The sequence below is a fragment of the Callorhinus ursinus genome, unplaced genomic scaffold (assembly GCF_003265705.2).
Source record: "Callorhinus ursinus isolate GAN/ISIS: 27379988/994484 unplaced genomic scaffold, GSC_fseal_2.0 scaffold38, whole genome shotgun sequence".
Lineage (NCBI taxonomy): Eukaryota > Metazoa > Chordata > Mammalia > Carnivora > Otariidae > Callorhinus > Callorhinus ursinus.
Window position 1 is genome coordinate 8459604 of NW_027397100.1, and position 19670 is coordinate 8479273.

The 19670-nt window shown below is 42.6% G+C and overlaps 1 protein-coding gene across 1 annotated transcript in view; it reads right to left on the reverse strand.

Moving 5' to 3' along the window:
• Positions 1–19670, reverse strand: part of RPRD1B (regulation of nuclear pre-mRNA domain containing 1B) — a 50419-nt gene that overhangs the window by 4308 nt on the left and 26441 nt on the right. The window contains exon 6 of the mRNA XM_025876607.2: positions 17686–17861. Within this exon, the coding sequence (XP_025732392.1) occupies positions 17686–17861 (176 nt within the window). The remainder of the gene's footprint in view (positions 1–17685; positions 17862–19670) is intronic.

A 19670-nucleotide genomic window follows, 5' to 3' on the forward strand; every position in this document is an offset into this window, starting at 1 on the left:
CCATCGGATGAAGAGTCAGGGGAAGAAAGTAAGCTTTCCTGGCATCCCATTTCTTTCCTTTGTAGACTTAACACAACTAAAATAATGACTTATGTAAATTATAAATAATGACTCCCCCATCAGATTAGTGAGCTTCAGGAGGCTAAGACTGAACCCATATGCTTTACCCATCATCCACCCCGACCAGCAGTGCCCTGGAAACAATAGATGTCCAAAAGTTGCACAATAAATTAACAATACATCAAATATAACATTACAAGCACACCACATTAAGTAATCAGCTTTCATTCTTGAAACTGAAAACTAATTTCAGATCTGAGGATCTAAAATGTCAAGGTTGCCTGCCCTTCCCTCTGCAAACATTTTTTCTTCTTTGGTCTTATATACTTCAAGGGAAATTAACAGAGAAGACCAATTCTCTATTACTGAACATGAATTCGTTTAATAAGCTTCTCCTGAATTCTATGTACAAAAAGGATAGAATAGTCACTAAACAGTTACCCCTTGCTCCCTGCCCAAATCCTCTGACCAAAGCTGACTGATGAAAGCCACCCTGACTTGGAGCCATCACTCCTGCAGCTACAGAGGACTTCAAGTGAAGGAATTCCTTAAGAACAGTCTGAAGATCATGAAGTCTCTAATGAGCAGATCTGGGGTCAGAATCCAAGACTGCACTTGAGTAACCCTCACATGAACTCAGCAAGTCCATCTGAGTTTAAAAGGGAAGACAGGTGATCTCATTAGACACGACCTTAAGTTCAAATAATCCTCTCCTAGGCAATCTTTAAACAAACAAACAAAAAACATTTGTTCCTGTTTGAAGGTAGGGAGGTTGGGAGGAGGTATCTCATCATGCTTAGGCTGCTATTATATTCTAAATATCATCAAAGAAACTTCATTTTAATTAGAGGAAACATGTTCCCCATTAAAGTCCTCTCTTTGGGCCACTCTGAAAGCTGATAGATCCCGTACACACCTCCTCATGCCACTGGGTTACTCTTTCCATAGGGATCTCTACTTTCAGAGCAGGTGCATGAGCCTAGGAGGAGGGGCATCACTACAGAAAGGACGAAAGTAGGACTGTCAATGAAAAAGATTAAAAAGCAGAGAGTTTACACTAGCAGCCAAAACAATGAAATACTACTTAGGTATAAATCTAACAAAATATGTACAAGACCCATATGAGGAAAACTGTAAGACTCTGATACAAATAAGAACTAAATAAATGGGAGATATTCCACGTTCATGAATAGGAAGGCTCAATATTGTAAAGATGTCAGTTCTTCCCAACTTGATCTATAGATTCAATGCAGTCCCAATCAAAAGCACAGCAGAGGGGCGCCCGGGTGGCTCAGTCGTTAAGCATCTGCCTTCGGCTCAGGTCACAATCCCAGGGTCCTGGGATTGAGCCCCGTATCAGGCTCCCCGCTCAGCAGGAAGTCTGCTTCTCCCTCTCCCACTCCCCCTGCTTATGTTCCCTTTCTTGCCGTGTCTCTGTCAAATAAATAAAATCTTAAAAAAAAAAAAAGCAAATTATTTTGTGAATATAGACAAAGTGCTTCTAAAATCTGTATGGTGGCAAGACTCCCAAACTGTCAACGTAATACTGAAAGAGAAGAAGAACAAAGTTCTGACACTATTTGATTCCAAGACTTACTATGAAGCTACAGTAATCAGGACAATGTGATACTGCCCAGAGAATAGACAAACATCAATGCAACAGAACAGAGTCAAGAAATGCACCCACATAAACACAGTCAACTGATTTCTGACAAAGGAGCAAAGGCAATACAGTGGAGTATTTTCAACAAAAAAAGTTGGAACAAGTGGACATCCACATGCAAAAAAACAAATCTAGACACAGATCTTACACCCTTTACAAAAAATTAACTCAAAATGAATCACAGACCTAAATGGAAAACACAAGACTATAAAACTCCTAGAGGACAGCAGAAGTAAATCTAGATGATCTTTGGTTTGGTGATGACTTTTAGGATACAATACCAAAGGCCTGACCCATGAAGCTAAGCTAGATGGCGCTAAAATGAAAAATTTTCTGCTTTGCAAAAGACCCTGACTGTCAAGAGAATGAAAAGACAAGACACAGACTGGGAGAGAATGTAAGACAACATTATGTTATCAGAGAAATGCAGATGAAAACGAGATACCACCACACATCTATTAGAATGACCAAAATCCGGAACACTGACACCACCAAAGGCCGACAAGGATGTGGCACAAGAGGAACTCTCATACATTCTGGTGGGAATGCAAAACGGTACAAGTATTCTGTAAGACAGTTTGGTGGTTTCTTACAAAACTAAACATAAACATCCTACCATAGGACCCAGAAATCATGCTCACTGGTATTTATCCAAAGGAGGTAAAAGCTTATGCCACACTAAAACCTACACTTAAATGTTTATAGCAACATTATTCCTAATCGCCAAAACTTGGAAGCAACCAAGAAGCCCTTTAGTAGGTGAATGGATTAATAAACTTTGGTACATCCAAACAATTATGCAGCATTAAAAGGGAGGATCTATCAAGTCATGAAAAGACATGGAGAAATGTTAAATGCCTATTACTAAGTGAAAGAAGCTAATCTGAGAAGTCCACATATTGTATGCGCCCAACTATACGACATTATGGAGAAGGCAAAACTATGGAGACAGGGGTTGCGGGGATGAACAGGCAGAGCACAGAGAATTTTTAGGGTAGTGAAAATACTATAATGATGGACACATGCCGTCATACATTTGTCTAACCCCACAGAATGTACAACACCAAGAGTGAGCCCTACAGTATGGACACTGGATGATTAGGACGTGTCAATGTAGGTTCATCAATGGTTAACAAATGCACCACACTGGTGGGGGAAGTTGGCAGTAGGGGAGCAAGGAGTATATGGGAAATCTCTGTACCTTCCTCTTATTTTGCTGTGAGCCTAAAACTGCCTCAAAAAATAAGCCAAGAGGGGCACCTGGGTGGCTCAGTCGTTAAGTGTCTGCCTTTGGCTCAGGTCATGATTCCAGGGTCCTGGGATCGAGCCCTGCATGGGGCTCCCTGCTCGGCGGGAAGCCTGCTTCTCCCTCTCCCACTCCCCTTGCTTGTGTTCCCTCTCTTGCTGTCTCTCTCTGTCAAATAAATAAATAAAATCTTAAAAAAAAAAAAAATAAGCCAAGAGGTCTAAATGCATCAGCAAGGGTGACTCTGAATATCCAAATATAGGTGGAAATTGCCATGAAAATTGTTAAAACATGCAGCTGGCTTAGCTGAGACATCTGAATGACCTAGCTTAATGCTTTGAGGAGAAAGGAGAAGGTAAGAATTCATGGCAAACTCTGATTAGGTCAAACTGAATAGTAACAGTAATTTTTTAGTCCCCTAAATAGATCAGGTAGTAACAAACTCTGATCTCCCACCCTTCCTTTTTTTTTTTAATAGATTGTCTTTTCCCAAATAAAGTCATCTATAAACGTCATAAAAGTCATGGATGAACAAAAAAATTACGACTGAATCCAAACAAAACTATCCCCCCCACTCAACTCCAGCTCTCACTTGCCTTCCACTTCTCCTGCTCCCAGGCTCCCCTGGTTGGGCGGTGGCACCTCCTGACTAGCTGCCTTTCCACAGTTTTTCTCTTTGGTTCTGGAAAGGTAGAGGAGACAGACCACGAAAACCCAAGAATCTTTCTTCTCAACCTACCAGTCTGTCTTCTAACAAAAGTCTGGTCCACAAGCTCTGCTGCTACAAGGTTACAAACCGTGCCCTCAGCAGAAATTGAGCTTCTTTTCATGGTATCACTAAAATCAACGAGGTGAGACCCATTCAAAGTCTTCTGACTCATTTAAGTACACTACATCCCACAACCTCTTTAGTACAAGTACCACTCAGCTAGAGAAATGATGTGGCAAGGTGGTCACATGCTCCTTGTTTAAAATACCTGACACTTGTGTGCAATACAGGACTAAGCCTTTACCCTAATACTCACGCTACCCTGCCTACAACAGGAATGCGCAAGATTGAGACCTGCACAATTTCTATCAGCAGGCTGACAGGCTGTAGAGCTCCTGCTCATCGGCCTTCTCCCTCTTTCTTCCTCTTGATGATCACAGTTCACTGTGGCTCCTTTCTGTACTCGTCTTCCGATACTTGCTGTTCCCCCACTACCTATCTTCAGCAAGAGAAGACAAGGCAAATCCAAGTGGTCCTGTGGCTCTTCCTTTCCTGCTCATGCATAATTTGTACCGGGGTGGTGGCAGGGGTGAGGGGCTGAGCTACCATTCGGCTGCATGCACCTACTGCAGCAAACCCTACCTCTCCCACGAGAGACTGCGGGGAGCCGTGAAACAGGTGAGGGTTCCACCAGACTTGCTGCTACTACCCTCTGAGTCAGGATCCTCAAGGGGAGGGGCAAGTGGGCACCTGTGATAAACTGCCTAGGTTTATTTGACTGCCAAGAAACGTTTAAAACACAGAGGGTGAGGCCCAGTGTGCAGTTCTAAGATAATGCCTAGGATTTATGCTCCTGGCAAAGCTCTGGAATCCTGCCTCATAGACTCTCTGAACTTGCCACAGAAAATGTGTCCAACATCCCCTGCTTCCTGTGGATCCAGCTGACACTGTGTGAACACAGACCATCATGGAGCACTAAGACAACCCGCTGAAGGGAGCAAGGCTTCCACATTCTTTGCCTTTTTTGGTTAAGAGCAGTAGGCCAGGCCTGACATGCTGCAGATGAGCTCTGAGATAAGAGGGTTAGAAATGACAGGGACTGACATTGCGGTGACCTTTCTACAGGAATTTCATTTTCAAAACAAACAAATTTATAAGCTTCTCCTCTAACCAACTCCTATAAGAAATACTGATCAAAATGTAAACATTGTCAAATCTATTTTTTTCTGGCTAGGAAGTATTTATGTAAGAAAAATTATGTTAGAAAGAACATCATAGGCAGAGGCTTGATTTGATGAGACAAGATTTCCAGTATCAAGACCCATGTTTCCCTTTATCATGCCCTGTTGTGCTATAGGACATATGGTATATAAAAATCACCCACTGCTCAGCTACTCCCAATTAAGAGTCGTAAAGGGTTATTATGCACGAAGCAGTTTATGAAGGGCCCTGTTTTAAAGGTGGCCTGCTAAACTGAATTTAAGTCAAAGAACTTAATCTCATGAAGCCTGAGAGCCAAGCAGAAAGGGGAAGCTGACCCTCACCCTAAAATTATTTAACACATCCAGTCAGCCCCCTTCATCCTGCCAGGAGGCTTATTACTTCTTGCCACTAAAGCTCAGAGGAGCTACACTTAGAAATCACAGCCTCTACTTAAACTACAATTAATTCACTTCTCTTTCTTTCTTTTGTTTTTTAGGGAAAATATATAAATCTTCCAACTGAAAATAAGAATGCCACTTTTAACTTCCCTTCAAGAATCTATGCGGGAACAAAAAACCGTAACTGATCTACACCTCTCCCCCAGCCAGCTCTGTGCTCCCATGTGACTCAGTGGCAGCTGCAACAGTTCAAAATGATACACTCTAGGGTGTCACAGCAGGGCTGGAGCTGCTGAGTAAGATGCTGGGGAAGACAGAGGAAAAGGAGGAAGTTGTGCTCCAGCCCCAGTGCTCAGGGCCTCTCGGCTCCATTACTAAACCGGTAAGAAAGGTAAACACAAGCTATTTCCCAGAAAGGAAAATGACAAAATGGCTCCAATTAGAGGAATGTTCTCAGAGCGATCCCACCCATCCGCTGTAGGAGTCAAATGGGAAGGAGCTTCGTATGCTTGGAATTGTACCACCAAGAATCTTCAGGATATTTCTTTCTCCCCAGCAAACCCTCTACACAAAAGGTTTAAGGGAGCTTCTGCTGCTGCAGCAAAAACTCCCTTCTGACAGGGATTTGCAGAAGCAAGAGAAGAATAAAAAAACAGCGTCTACATATAATTATTTTAATAAAAATGAAACAAAAAATAGTCAATTTTAGGACTGGGCATATTTTCCAACTTTAATGTAATCATAAAGCTAAATATTCACAATTTAACAGATGTCCATAAAATGCTTTAAAAAAAAAGATTTATTTTGGGGCACCTAGGAGGCTCAGTCGGTTTAGTGTCCGACTCTTAATCTTGGCTCAGGTCTTGATCTCATAGTCGTGAGTTTGAGCCCTGCATTGGGCTCCACTTAAAAGAAAAAAAAGAGAGAGAGATCTATTTTAAAAATGCACCTGGGTCCCCTCATCATAGAAAACCACATAAAACCATGATACTAGTACAAGAACTATTTACTATTTATAGTTAAGTATTTTTCTTAGGGGCACCTGGGTGGCTCAGTCAGTTAAGCTTTGGACTTTTGATTTCAGCTCAGGTCATGATCTCAGGGTTGTGAGACTGAGCCCCACATCTGGCTCCAAGCGGAGCGTGGAGCTTGCTTAGGATTCTTTCTCTCCCTCTGCCCCTCCCCTCTATTCATGCCCTCTCTCTAAAAAATAAATAATTAAGTGTCTGGGTTTGTTTTTTTTAAGTCAAATGTCAAAAATCTAAGTTTTATGCAAATAACAAAGCCCCCCCCAAAATGGCCTCCTTAACAACCATTTTCATGGAAAACCAGGTTACTGATGTGCAGACAAACATGAGAGATGCAAGCCTCCCAATGGTTTCTTCTTCTGAGCCAAATGCTGACCGAGTCAAGCCTCCCTGGAGGGCAGCTAAGAAGCAAAGGGTAGAAAGGCAAAGGTAGTTTCCACACGGAATAATTTTAGGTGATATTTATTATAATTTTAAGTGCTAAAAGGTTGGCCTGGGGTAAGGCAGCCTGTAGGTTACTGCACTGCATCTGGATACAGTTTTCTCTAGAAGCAATAAAAAGACCAATTTCTTTCCATAAGCAAAAAAAAAAGAGGAGGGAAATAACATTTCCTGGCTCCTCCAGAAGACTAAGGGTATATCACATCTCTCCCACCAGAAGGAGGTTGCTGTGACAGAAAATGAGGAGTCAGAAAATCTAAGTTCAAATCCTACTCTACCACTTGCCTGTGGTGCACCATATGACTTCACCTTGCTGAGCTAAGCGTCCTTACATTTAGGATGGGAATGGAAACCATGCCTGCACCAGGGGGTGATGGCAGATCCGAATGAGAGGCACGTGCTAAACTGTTCAATGTGAATCAGCAGATCTGAGGCAGGAAAAGAACCACCACCACTCCCATGTTTATTGTGTCCTAGGCAGTCCTTACCCTCCTGACCTGCATGTTAAGAAACGGCATGCAGAACTCAAGAAAAAGTGTTAGTGGGATATAAAGATCCATCCTCCTACAAGCCATCTGAGTATGTCCCGAAAACTTAGCACCTTTACTAGAAGTTGGTTTGAGCAAATGAAAGAGCCTCCGGGGGCGCCTGGGTGGCTCAGTTGGTTAAGCATCTGACTTTGGCTCAGGTCATGACCTTGGGGGTCCTGGGATCGAGCCCTGCACTGGGCTGCTCCACGCTCAGCAGAGTCCGCTTCTCCCTCTCCTCCTCCCTGTGCTCTCTCTCCCTAAAGATAAATAAAATCTTTAAAAAAATAAATAAATAAAAGGAGCCTCCAACCTTCAAGATGGTGGAAGTCACAGATTTTTGTAACTAGGTAATACCACAGTCCAGTTCCATAAATCTAAAGGCCAAGAGACTGGAAAAAAATGTGTCTAAGCAGTGAAGCCTAGACCTCATGGGAGCATCACCAATGTGAAAGGAATCCCCCATCAAAGATATAGTCTGACCTAGCCTAGAGATGAACTGAGCTGCAACCGTACCTACCACCTGAGATCAAGACACTGTGCCAAGCATTAGGACAGGGCTGGGGATGACAGAGTGACAATCCAGACAGCATTTTATGGTCTGCTCAAGGAAATAACAAAATCATCCATAAACAGAATAACAAACCACGTGGTGCTCTGAAGCAAAAAGACAGGGAGACAGGACAGTATTTATGGGGGGAGGAGAGGAGAAAGCTGGTTTTGTGGGCTGGAGATGGAGGTGGGGGTCTCAGGGAAATACCGTTTGACATGGAATATAAATGATGAAACAGGAATCAACAAGGGAAGAGTTAACCAGTGGGAAGGAAAGGGGGGAGAGTGTGCTCAGGGGGAGCAGCATATGTAGAGCCAGAGACAGAAAAGGCCAGCACAGACAAAGTGCAATGGAATGTGTTAAGAGATATGGCTGATGGTCAGCAGGGGCCAGCCATGGAGTGGGGCACGGAACATGTGTTGGGAACATGCAAGGATTTGGGATTATATTCTAGGAGCCCGGGGAAGCCATTTAAATGTTTATACAGGGGAATGACCTGCTCAGAGCTACCTTTTGAAAAAAAATCACAGGGCTGCCATGTGAAGGATGAGTTACAGGACACAGGAACAAATGCAGGTGGGTCTGCAAAGAGGCTACTACAGGTGAGCAGGGGAGGAGTGGTGGCAGTGGGGGCTAAGGTGGTGGGTATGGAGACAGAGAGGAAGAGAAGGGGACAGATTCAAGAAAAACTGAGATGAAAACCACAAGAGCTTGCTGAGGTCGGGCAATGAGAGGCTTTCAGGCAGAGGTGCGGTACAAGGGCTGAGGAGTAGGCTGAGACAAGAGGAGGCTGAACTGACCCATCTGGGAGGTGGGACGAACAGGGAGTAATAGTAGATCAGCTCCAGTGTACACTCCTGACAAATGGCAATGCCGTTCTCCCAGACAGGGAAGGAGATGGGGAAGGGAAGGTTAGAAGAGGATGTCTGTGTTGGCCGTGTGACATGTGAGGTGTCTGCGGGAACAAGGTATATGGGTCTGAAGGGTCTGCGCTAAAGATCTAGATTTAAGCCACCAGCACACAAGTGGTAGCTGAAGCCACTCTGAGTGTGTCACAAAAGGACAGAATGAGAAAAAGGCTAAAGGAATCCCAACATTTACAGGGTGGGGATGGAGAAAAGCTTACTAGGAACACACACAAAAATAAGACTGGAACAGAAACCAGAGAAGGAGAACACATAAAGGGTAATGAATAGTATTAAGCACTACAGAGAGGGCCAAAAAGAGCAAAGGAAACAAAAGACGGGGTGGGGGGGCAGGGGGGGAGCGGATATTTATCTTGACGTTTGAGTCTGGACCAGTAGTGGGGGATTCTGAAGACAGCCACTTCAGTAGAATGTAGATATGCATGCCAAGCTGCAGTGGGTTCAGAAGTAAAGGCAGCAATGGAAAATGGGGTAGTTAAAAGGGACAGTGGGAGTGTGCTCATGTGAATGTTGTTGTTCTGTTTAATATTAGAGAGGCAGAGCATGCCATCTGCGGAGAAGGGCACCTGTAGCCAGTCCACTGGAGAATTCTTCCACAGAAAGGAAAATAAAGTGCCCCTGAAGGCCCCATGTGATAAGGAAAGGCAGACTCTAATAGCTTCGGGTTAGACAAGTGTTCGAGCCCGTTTGCCCCAGGTGAGGGTAACATTGCTATTTTATAAATGACAAACCACACCAAAGATAAAAGCCTGCAAGGACCACTGGCCTCAACAGAGAAAGCCTGGAATGGGGACTACAGATCCTCATCACTGAATCGTAACTGGGTAAATGATATCCATGGGAATAACTCCTAGAAAGTCTATGCCTCACAGAACAGAAACACGATGGGCAAAATAAAAGGACCCAGAAAAGCACCAAATACATCATACCAGACATTTTGAAGAAAAAGTGGACTGAGTCCATTAATCACTATCCAAACCCCAAATGCTCAGAAGGCTGCTGGTAAATTTTTGTTGAGTTTAAAATTGCAAAGTTACTCTAAGTTCTCCAAGTACCTAATGAACGGATTAAGCAAGAGAGTTGTCCACACTTTTTCCTAAAGATGTTTAAAGAATCTGAATAAGGGAGAAAACAAATTAAGGAGGCTTGCAAAGTCATAATGACAGCCGGTACCTTCACCTCTTCACAGGAAGCACGCCACACCTTTGGGAGCTCATGGGCTTCGTTTGCAAAGGTTTCATTCTAACTCCTGATTACAACCACGAACACTTTTTGCTGTAATCATAAGAAAAGACTTTCTAATCTTAATTCAAGCCCTATTATCTTATAGAGATAAAAACAAAAGTCAGAAATGGAACTTCCAAGATTGCAAAGTATGACATAATCCAATTTTACTTTCTACAAAAATTGCAACTTGAAGTGGGTGAAGACCTACCTTACCAGTAGCAGGAACATTCCTAAATACTAAAATAGATCTTTGCTCAAAATGACATGTATCCATTGGGTCAGACATTTAGACACTAGAGCTCAAATTTCTGTAATCTGAACCTGCTCTCAAAACGATGGTTCACTCAAGTCAGTGTTATAAGTAGCTATTTCCCACAGCCGTTTCAAATGTAAACATAACTTAAAACCCAGAAGAGAGCCCCATTTGTCTAATTAAACTATTCAATGCTCATTTCCTCACATAACAATGATTAATCCTTAACTTGGGGATGGATATCTCTATGTCCTATCTGTCTATCTCTAAAGCTCTATGAAGCACCAAACTGCTGAAGATGCTTTGGAAGAGCAGGAACTCCTAAGTCAGGAATGCACACTAAGTGGCAAAGACATTGAAATGTATATAAACTTCAACATACTTAAAGACAAGCAGGCATCTACACATACACAGAGAATCCATTTTTCTAAACTTACAGGAAGGAAATAATGCAATCCTGGAAGTTAGCACAAAGTAAAAAAAAAAGAAAAAAAAACACCCAAAAAATAAAACATACTCAATAAAAATCATCATTGATTATCCAACTATAGGTGTTCAAGCAACCATTTAAAATGTTTACATAGGTTTCTGTTAATAAGAGAAAACGACACATAAAGTTAAAAAAAAAAGCAGGACAGAAAATTGTCTACATATTATGATCACTTTAATTTTAAAATTGTAGGAGAAAGGACGCTGGGATGGCTCAGTTGGTTGAGCATCCGGCTCTTGGTCATGGCTTGGGTCATGGTGTCAGGGCTGTGGGACTGGGCCCTGTGTTGGGCTCCACACTTGACTAGGAGTCTGCTTGGCCTTCTCCCTCTGCTCTTCCCCTGGCTCACTCTCTTTTCGTCTCTCATATAAATAAATACAATCTTTTTTTTTAATAAATAAAACTGAAGAAAAAATAAAGGAAACATACCAAAATCAAAAGTTTTCTGGGTAATGAGATTATAATTTTTTATACTTATTTTCTAAGTTTCCCTGTGATGTGTCTGTAATCATTAAAACAGAAATAAAGACTATTAGTTGAATTAAGAATGAATGTTTTGGCAGGCAAGCAGTGACAAGGGGCCCAGATGCTGTTTTGACTTCACATGTATATGTACTTTATAAATATGAAAAATTAGTGCTACACACACCAGCTAAAACTCAGTGGAGCTATTCTGGAAAACAGGAAGAATCTCCAAAAGTTGGGATATAAAAATATGGAAATGATGCTATGACTGAATGTATGGAATTCTAGCCGGGAGAGCTTTGAAATCATGTCACTTCTTTAATGTGAAGTCTCAAATGATGGCAAACCATGCCCTGAGGTCACCAAGTATGTGAAATACATTATAATGATAATAATGTGGCATTTTTCCCCCTGGGATGAAAAGGGATAAATACCAAAGTTTTTACATGGTAACATTAAAAAAATACACACAAGCACCCCCCCACACACATATGCCCATGCGTGCGCGCGTGTGCACGCACACACACACACACACACTCACTCACTCACTCACAGATAAAAGCTCTGGCTACAAATCTAACCTGAGTGTAAGGGTTGGCAGCAACTGAAAAGAATGAAAGGACTTCAAGGACACAGTCTCTAAACTCCAAATTACTTGCAGAACCACACAGTTCAAGAAAAGTCCCCACTTACTGGAAGGAAACTTTGCAGGGGGAGGCTCCCATATCAAAGCGGGGGTGAAAAAGCAGGGGGCAAGGCATGAGCTGCTGTGTGGGGAAGGATGTGAGTGCAAACCCTCCATGGGGTCACTTGAGCAGTGTTAAGCAGACTGACCTTTTCAACAATGGCTTGATCAGCCCATGGTGCTGATAGCACTGCTACTCTAGGGAGGAAAAGAATTATCTGGCTAAGGAAGGGCAGTGAGTATAGAGGACTGTGAGCAGGTGGGGCCAGGCCAGGCAGGGCTGTGAGAGGCAGTCTAGGCAGGGTCCCTAAGCTCCCAGGGAAACAATGCAGATGACTAGAGTCAGGAGATTAGGGTTCTGGTTCTCACTGACTTCCTCCTCAACCTTGACTGCTCATAGACACTCTGAGCTTTGTTTTCTCATCTAAAATGAGGATTAGATCACCTGCTCCCATCTGTCCTTATTGGAATGGACAATGAGATACTGACTTTGAACATCATGGGAAAAAGAAGAATTTACTCCAAAGTTGACAAAAAATGGAGCTATCTCCACCTATTGCCTATCCCATTATTGAAATAATGCTTTTAACCATCTGCACCCTGCAGGGAGGGGGCTGATGCTGCCAAAAACAACAGATGGCCATCAGTTTGGTTTAGTACCTTCTCAGCTACAGCCAAAGAATTTCTCAAGTTGTTATAACCAAACCGCAAACAGAAATATGAAGAGTCACCAGGCAATGTTGGATTCTGGGCCATTTTCCCCTTCCCAGCTGTCTGAAGTAGAAGGCTCTACTCCTGAGTATTCATCATGGCCAAGGGGGAGGTGCCAAGCTGGGGAGAAACAGCAGCAGCCCCAAGTTCAATGATCCAATCACCCCCACGCCCCCTAGAGCATGCACAGTCATAGCCAGGAGGGTATTTAGAACCTTGGGGGCAGAGTCGGCTCTCTCAAACCTTAGAAAGGTCTTCTCAGAGGCCACTCTGAAATGCTTCATGCAACTATTTTAATCCCCCTACATAGATGGCATTTTTCTAAAACAAGGTTCTTGGGGATTGTTGAAATGATTCAACTTTGGCTACTCTGCTGTGTAGGATGTCTTCCGGCTGTTGACCTGATGGAATCAAATTTAAAATAAACAAAACAACAACAAAGGAAAACACAAACCTGGCGGAAAATTACCAGATGTCTGCCTTGGATTCTATTCCTGGTCTGTGGCAAACTCCCTTCTCTGGGTCTGGTTTCTTCACCAATTCAGGAGTCAGACTCCATGATGTCTAAGGTTCCATCCAGCTCAACAGTCCTGTTAACGACTTACACAGACACCCAGGCCTCGACGTGCCACTTCATTTTGAGGAAGAGTGAAGCTGGCTATCATGGTTGCGCCTTGGTGGCTTGGCTGAGTGCACACGCATCTGTATGCACGTCTTGTAAACATGGGGGTACGCACACCTACTAAAAGGCGGCACACACCACTGCCCTCTCCTGTAGTCCCTGACAAGCGTGGCACCTAAACAGGGCCTTTGCAATGTCAAATGCACCAGTAAGCGGGCCTCTAGCATACTTTTTTTAAAATTCTGCAGCAGAAATTTTAAAAGATCTACATAAATAGAAAGAAGTCTTGTGTTCATGGACTGGAAGACTTAAGACTGTTAAAATGGCCATAGTTCCCAAAGCAATCTAGAGATTCAGTGCAACTCCTATGAAAGTTCTAATGACCTTTTTTTTTTTTTTTGCAGAAATGACAACCAAACACCATGATGTGAATGAAAATAACTGATATGTTATGGTCGTAAAACAGCGAGTACCTGTTCCTTTATTTTTTTTTTCCGATGTTCGTACAAATAGATCTGTATTCCCTCCCTCCATCCCTTCCCCTTCCCCCCCACATGCCCTGATCACTCAGATGAACGTACCCACATCATGCTTTCTCCAAACTGACAAGACAGGAACTCTATCCGACCCATTCTGACATGGCTTGTGAGCTTCTAATAGACAACTGGGGTAACAGTCACCTCTGTCTACCAGAAACAAACTTTCCCTTTGCTCTAAGAACTGCAGTTTGGAGGCTTTTCTGGTACCTTTGGCCTCACCTTTTTGAATTAACCTTCTTCTGTACCCTCCACACTTCTTAACCACCTCCAGGCTACCATTTATGCTTCCCACCACATGCCCTCTTTCCCGTTTCTAGGTTTTCTCATGTTCGTGACAAAAGCATTGCAAATAGATTTGAAGCAGCCCCCTTCTAACCCTGCCTGGAGTTTAAAGGAAAGGTGGTAGGCCAATGTCACCATAACATCCAGAAACAGAAGCAAAAAACAAAAGAACAGGTAAAAAACAAAACCCTATCATCTCAAAATGAATCATGATTCTACTTAAAGGGGAAAAAAGCACAAATGAGAAACCCATAGGAGTTTCTATCAAAAAGTCACTTTTTTTTACCACAAATTAAATCAGATTTGTCAAACCACTTTTCATGCAATCTAAAAAAAAAAAAAGTCTTCTTTATAGAAAATTGATGAAATTTCATGCACAGAACAAATGTTTATTGAGAAACAATTATGTTCCTGGCACTGCAAGAGCCCAAGACCACCTAGGCTAGCAGACTTCAGAAGACCTGCTGAAGGGTATTACAGGGTTCAGAAACTGCCCATGTGTTTAATAAAAACAAACTTCTAGCCAAATTAGTGTTATTATCAACATGTTAATCTTCTCGTCTATTTCAACTCAGACACAGTGAGCTAGGGTGTTCCCTTTACTTCTAACTCTCCGGTTCCTGCTGTTTCTCCCCCAACAGAATGTAAGCTCCTGAGGGAAGACAGCACATCTTACTCATTTTGGACATAATTCTGACTGGCACAGGCTGTGCTGACTTTATTCATGAATAAATAAGCAGCTCCTTAAAGAGTACAGAGCCTGGTTCCCAATGGAGGACTGTAGCACTTCCCTCCCACCCGTTCTGTTTTTTTGTCTTTCTTCACACATTTGTCTGCTCCAGTCTGGCTTTCCCATTTATCAACCTATTTCTCTTCTTCAATTGTGATTTCCTTTTACAAAAAGCCTTTACTGCCTTCCAGGAAGTTTGGGTTTGACCTTAAACCACAATCAGAGTGGCCAACTGCCTCCTTAATCTACATTATGTACAATCCCCCGGTTTGGTTTTATGTTCACCGATGCTGTTTATGCCACAATGACTTCCTTGAGGGCAGAAACACAATCTCCCTCTGTGGGCCATAACTGCCCCCTTCTATATGCCAGCATCTGAATCATCCTTGGCTCTGAATCATCACATTCCCTACCCCAAAGCTTAGGAGCCACCCAGAAATCTAACATAAGATTCTTAAGTGAAAGACAAAAAGGTATGCTTGTTACATGTAGGAAGAGGTGAACTTAAAAAAAGGGGGCAGGTGGGACTCATGTGTTAACAAATTTGAACTTTGGGAAGAAAACAGGCTCTCAAGCAAATCATGACATTTCCAGAGTTCTAAGAATTCCGTGTTCATACATTAAAGGTAATGAAAGGATTAAAAAATAAAAGCAGATTTCATTTACATTCTGATATGGCAATTTTAAAAACAAGGACTACCAGTGTTAAATAAGTGAATGTTAAAAAGGTAAGTATACTTGATGCACAGCCCTCATCAATGAACAACTGTGAGGATTTAGAATAATTCATGTTGGTAACGCATCATCTTTCAAGTGGCATATACTTTCCAAGTTTTGCCATCACCATTAAGAGTATGGTGGAGTAAGACCAGTCTGTTCCGGAACGTCAGAGAAAAATCATGAACTCTAGAAAGCAGACATTTTTTAGCAAACATGGATAAAGAAAAAACTAAAACCAGCTCTCAACATCTTACATTGTATGTAGTCTTTTGATTTTTTAAATAAGCAAATTTAGCTTCATTTTTACAGTGAATGGTTTTGTTCAAGTGGCTAAGTGACATGGTTTGAGAAAAGAAAGGAGCTTTAGCTCAGAATCTGTACTTTCCAGCAATGGGAGTCTCCTGTTCTGATTCTTAAGCAATGGAACCCCAGTGTCCAAATGAGCAGAGGAATTTGGGCTGGAAAGCTACAGAACAGACCCAAATCTCTGATCCATCTCTCTGCTTAATGACCTTTCATGGCATCTCACAAACCACTGGTTCTAAAGAAACCAGAATGATCCCCCAAGAAACATAGGGAGCCAAGTGCAACTGTGAGGAAGGGAAATAAACAAAGAGTTAATCCACTCTACCAACCCAATCTCCTTCTCAAAGACTCCGACCTCTATGGTAGCTTGCCACGTTCCACCCAACAACAGCTGCTCATGATAATCAATGTCTGACAGATCAGAGAAAGCCCTTAATGTGTCGCCAAGGGGCAGTTCAACAGATGGCATGGTGACTTACAACCAGAATCATTAATTACACTCTCTTATTAGTCCCGGGGCACAGTGCTGAAAATGCTTCCTCAGTGAAAGATGAGCATTTCAGATAAATGACCGTCTGGTACCGCCTGCGAAACTCCCTTTAGGATTTCTGGTCAGTGTCGATTTCTAAATCCAAGCCATACTACTCTCACAACCGTTTCCCATCTTCTACTTCCAGGACGGCTTATGAAGTTCCCCCAACCACTACCCAGCCCTGCTCCCGTCATCCCTGCAGGTAAGGATAGGATCAGAAGTGCCCATCACTCATTGCCCTCCTCAAGTCAGCGACTGTGTGGAAAGGCAAACATGACAATCTCAGCCTCAGGGCTAGCTCGCCGTTTCCCCTTCCTCTGCGTCAGAGAACATGTTTCTTGAGTGCTGGGGTGGGGAGGGGGACTATCCCCTCCCTCCCTTACCTACTCCGGTGCTTCCTGTGATATTCGACTGATTCTCCAACTGAAAACTGTCTTCACCCCTGAAACTGCTAGCAGCTTAGGGCAAGCCAAGGTTCCCAAATGTCCACACCACACCGCTGGCTGTGTTATGCAGGCACTGATGTTAAACCACCATGTACTTATTGAGGAAGCCAGAAAAATGCATGGCAAGGAACTAGTCCTGAAGACCCTCCCCAAGGGCATTCAGGCTAATGCCAACTCAGGGTAGAAAGTAGTTCCTTCTCAACAGTTTGAGAACTGGACTCCATAAAACATTACTGTGACATTTTAGAACTGATTGCAGACTGGGCGCCTGGGTGGCTCAGTCAGTTAAGCGACTGCCTTCGGCTCAGGTCATCATCCTAGAGTCTCGGGATCAAGTCCCACATTGGGCTCCTTACTCAGTGGGGAGTCTGCTTCTCCCTCTGCTCTTCACCCTGCTCTTGCTCACTCTTTCTTTCAAATAAATAAAATCTTAAAAAAAAAGAATTAAAAGAATTAAAAAAAAAAAGAACTGACTGCAGACAGAGCTTAGAGGCAACTACTTATTGGCCTTAAGCATGGATGTAAGTCAGAAATAAATCTCAACACAATCTAAAAGAAAGGCAATTTTAAGTCTTTTCCAAATACTACCAAATACACATCCTTCAGTTCTGTCAACCACCTGTTCTTTTTGTACCTCAATCTACAATTTTTTTTTTTGTGAGTTCAAACTGAAGTAATATTAAGCTTCTAAATGCTTTAAAGTTTCATTGTTTCTTGCATTCCAGTTTGTTCTTTCTTGGACACACAAAAACATGACTTCAATTTTCAAATCAGTTCAAATGATTACAGTATCTGATGGATGCTCTCATCTCATTAGTTTTTAAAAGACAAAAAAATATGTTAACGAAAGCATAAAGAAACCTCCTACTGTGGACTATAGGAAAGGAAACGGGCAGTCTGGGTCTGCCTTGTGAGGTACTCACTTCTAGTTTTTTCTCCTTTTCTGACAAAACATCTTTCTGGTTCTGGGTGTACTCCACCAGCATCCGAGCCAGCTGGCGCCGGTCTTCCAGTTCTGCCGCCAGGCGCCCGTTATATTCTGCTAGTAACAGACATGCTTCATCTACTGTTTTTGAAAGACGTTCAGCTGCCTCTTTGTCTATATACAAATGAGACCAAAAAACAGAGATAATACAGAAATCACACAGCCATGACTGCAAACATTTCTGGGGGAGGTTAACAGTTTCTCTCCCAATGTACAGAGTCCAAGAATAAGCCAGAACCTGTAGACAAACAATGGACTGGCTGACAGAGAAATCCAAAGGACGCACTCCTGTTAACAAGACAGGACATCTCTGAATTACCTGACGTGGCAACTGTACAAGGAGGGGAATCTGCAAAGGTTTTCTAAATGCCTATTCCTGCAAAAGCTCTACAAATAAAACAAACAGAGATATTTAAGGTCATACATGAAATAATTTTTCCTTGCCTCTGATAACTGCGAAAGCGCTTTCATATTATTTTGTTAAGTATTTTTTGCACGTTCTTCTGAAATACAAAAGCAAACATTCATTTCTTGGGTGTGGAAACTAAGACCAAATAAAAGCTGTAAGGCTGGTTTGATACCACGTGGTTAGCAGAGAGTTGGGACTCAAAACCATTTCTCTAAAATGGACCTAATAGGATTCTACCCCTTGTATACCATACAAGCCTTGAACCTGGGCAGGAGCTCTCTTCTTCCATTCAGCAAAATACAGGGTCTGATAAGAACAGACGTTCTTTCTAATTCTTTAAACGTGACCCAGAGTAAGAAAAACATTTTATGCAAACACATAGAAAGAAATGAAAATTTCATAAAGCAATACTTATCCCCACTATGTGCAAAGTGTTCCATCTTCTATTCTTTGCTTTTTTTTTAAATTTTGGTCATACCTACCACAGTGATTTCACATCCAATGGGCTGTAACTCACTGAGAAAAAACTGTGCTGAAGTATCAAAGTATAAGAAATGATATCCTTGGAAAGAGGAGGTGAAGGAGGTTCAACATTAGGAAATGAGAGGGAGTGACAAAAGGATGAGCTGTATTAGAAAAGAACTGATAAAATTAATTTCATGTGGGTCTGGTGAAATTGGAGCTCTAATATGTACACAGCATTTTTAAAAAGGCCTTTAAGGGTCAAAAGAATAGATCACTGCCCTGAAACCAAGAGCAAGGGCATCCCCATTCCCTCTTGCTCACGCCAAGATTCTGCTGCTGTGATTGTCCCTTGTGACTGTTCCCCACACCTTTCAACTTCTTTCTCTTCCTCCGCCAGCACTATCATCAGCATACGAACATGCTGTCCTACCTTCTGTCCACCTGTCACTCTAGCTACTGCCCCATTTCCCTGCCTCCTTTACAGAACTCCTCAGGAGAGCTGGTCATTCTCCTCATACCCACCTCCTCTCCTACCACTGTCACTTAACCCACCTCAATCAGACTGTTAGGCCCCAAACCTTCCAATTAACTGAACAAATATGTGGGCTCCTATTATGCCCAACACCGTAACAGGCTCTCAGAGCAACAGGGAACACAAAGGACAAAAACTCTCTGCCCCAAGGAGTTTACATTCTCAGGTAAGAAGAGAAACAATATACCACATTTTACTTGTTTATCAGCTGAAGATCAGAATTCTAGAGAAAAAAAGGCAGAGGAGAAAGCATGGGGCATTCAGAAGGAGAAATAACACTTTTAAATGTGGTGGTCAGGGTAAGCTTCACTGAGGTGGTATGTAAACCAAGGCCTGGAAAATGTGGGAGAACAAGCCACGTGAATTTGACTATCTGGGGAAGATCATCCCAAGCAGAGGGAACAGCAAGTACAAAGTCCTAGAAGAGGAAAGTGCCTGGCAAGGAGCCCATATAACTGGAGTGCTCTGAGCAGAGGGGACATGGTCTAACTTCCATCTGAACAGATCACTCCGGTTA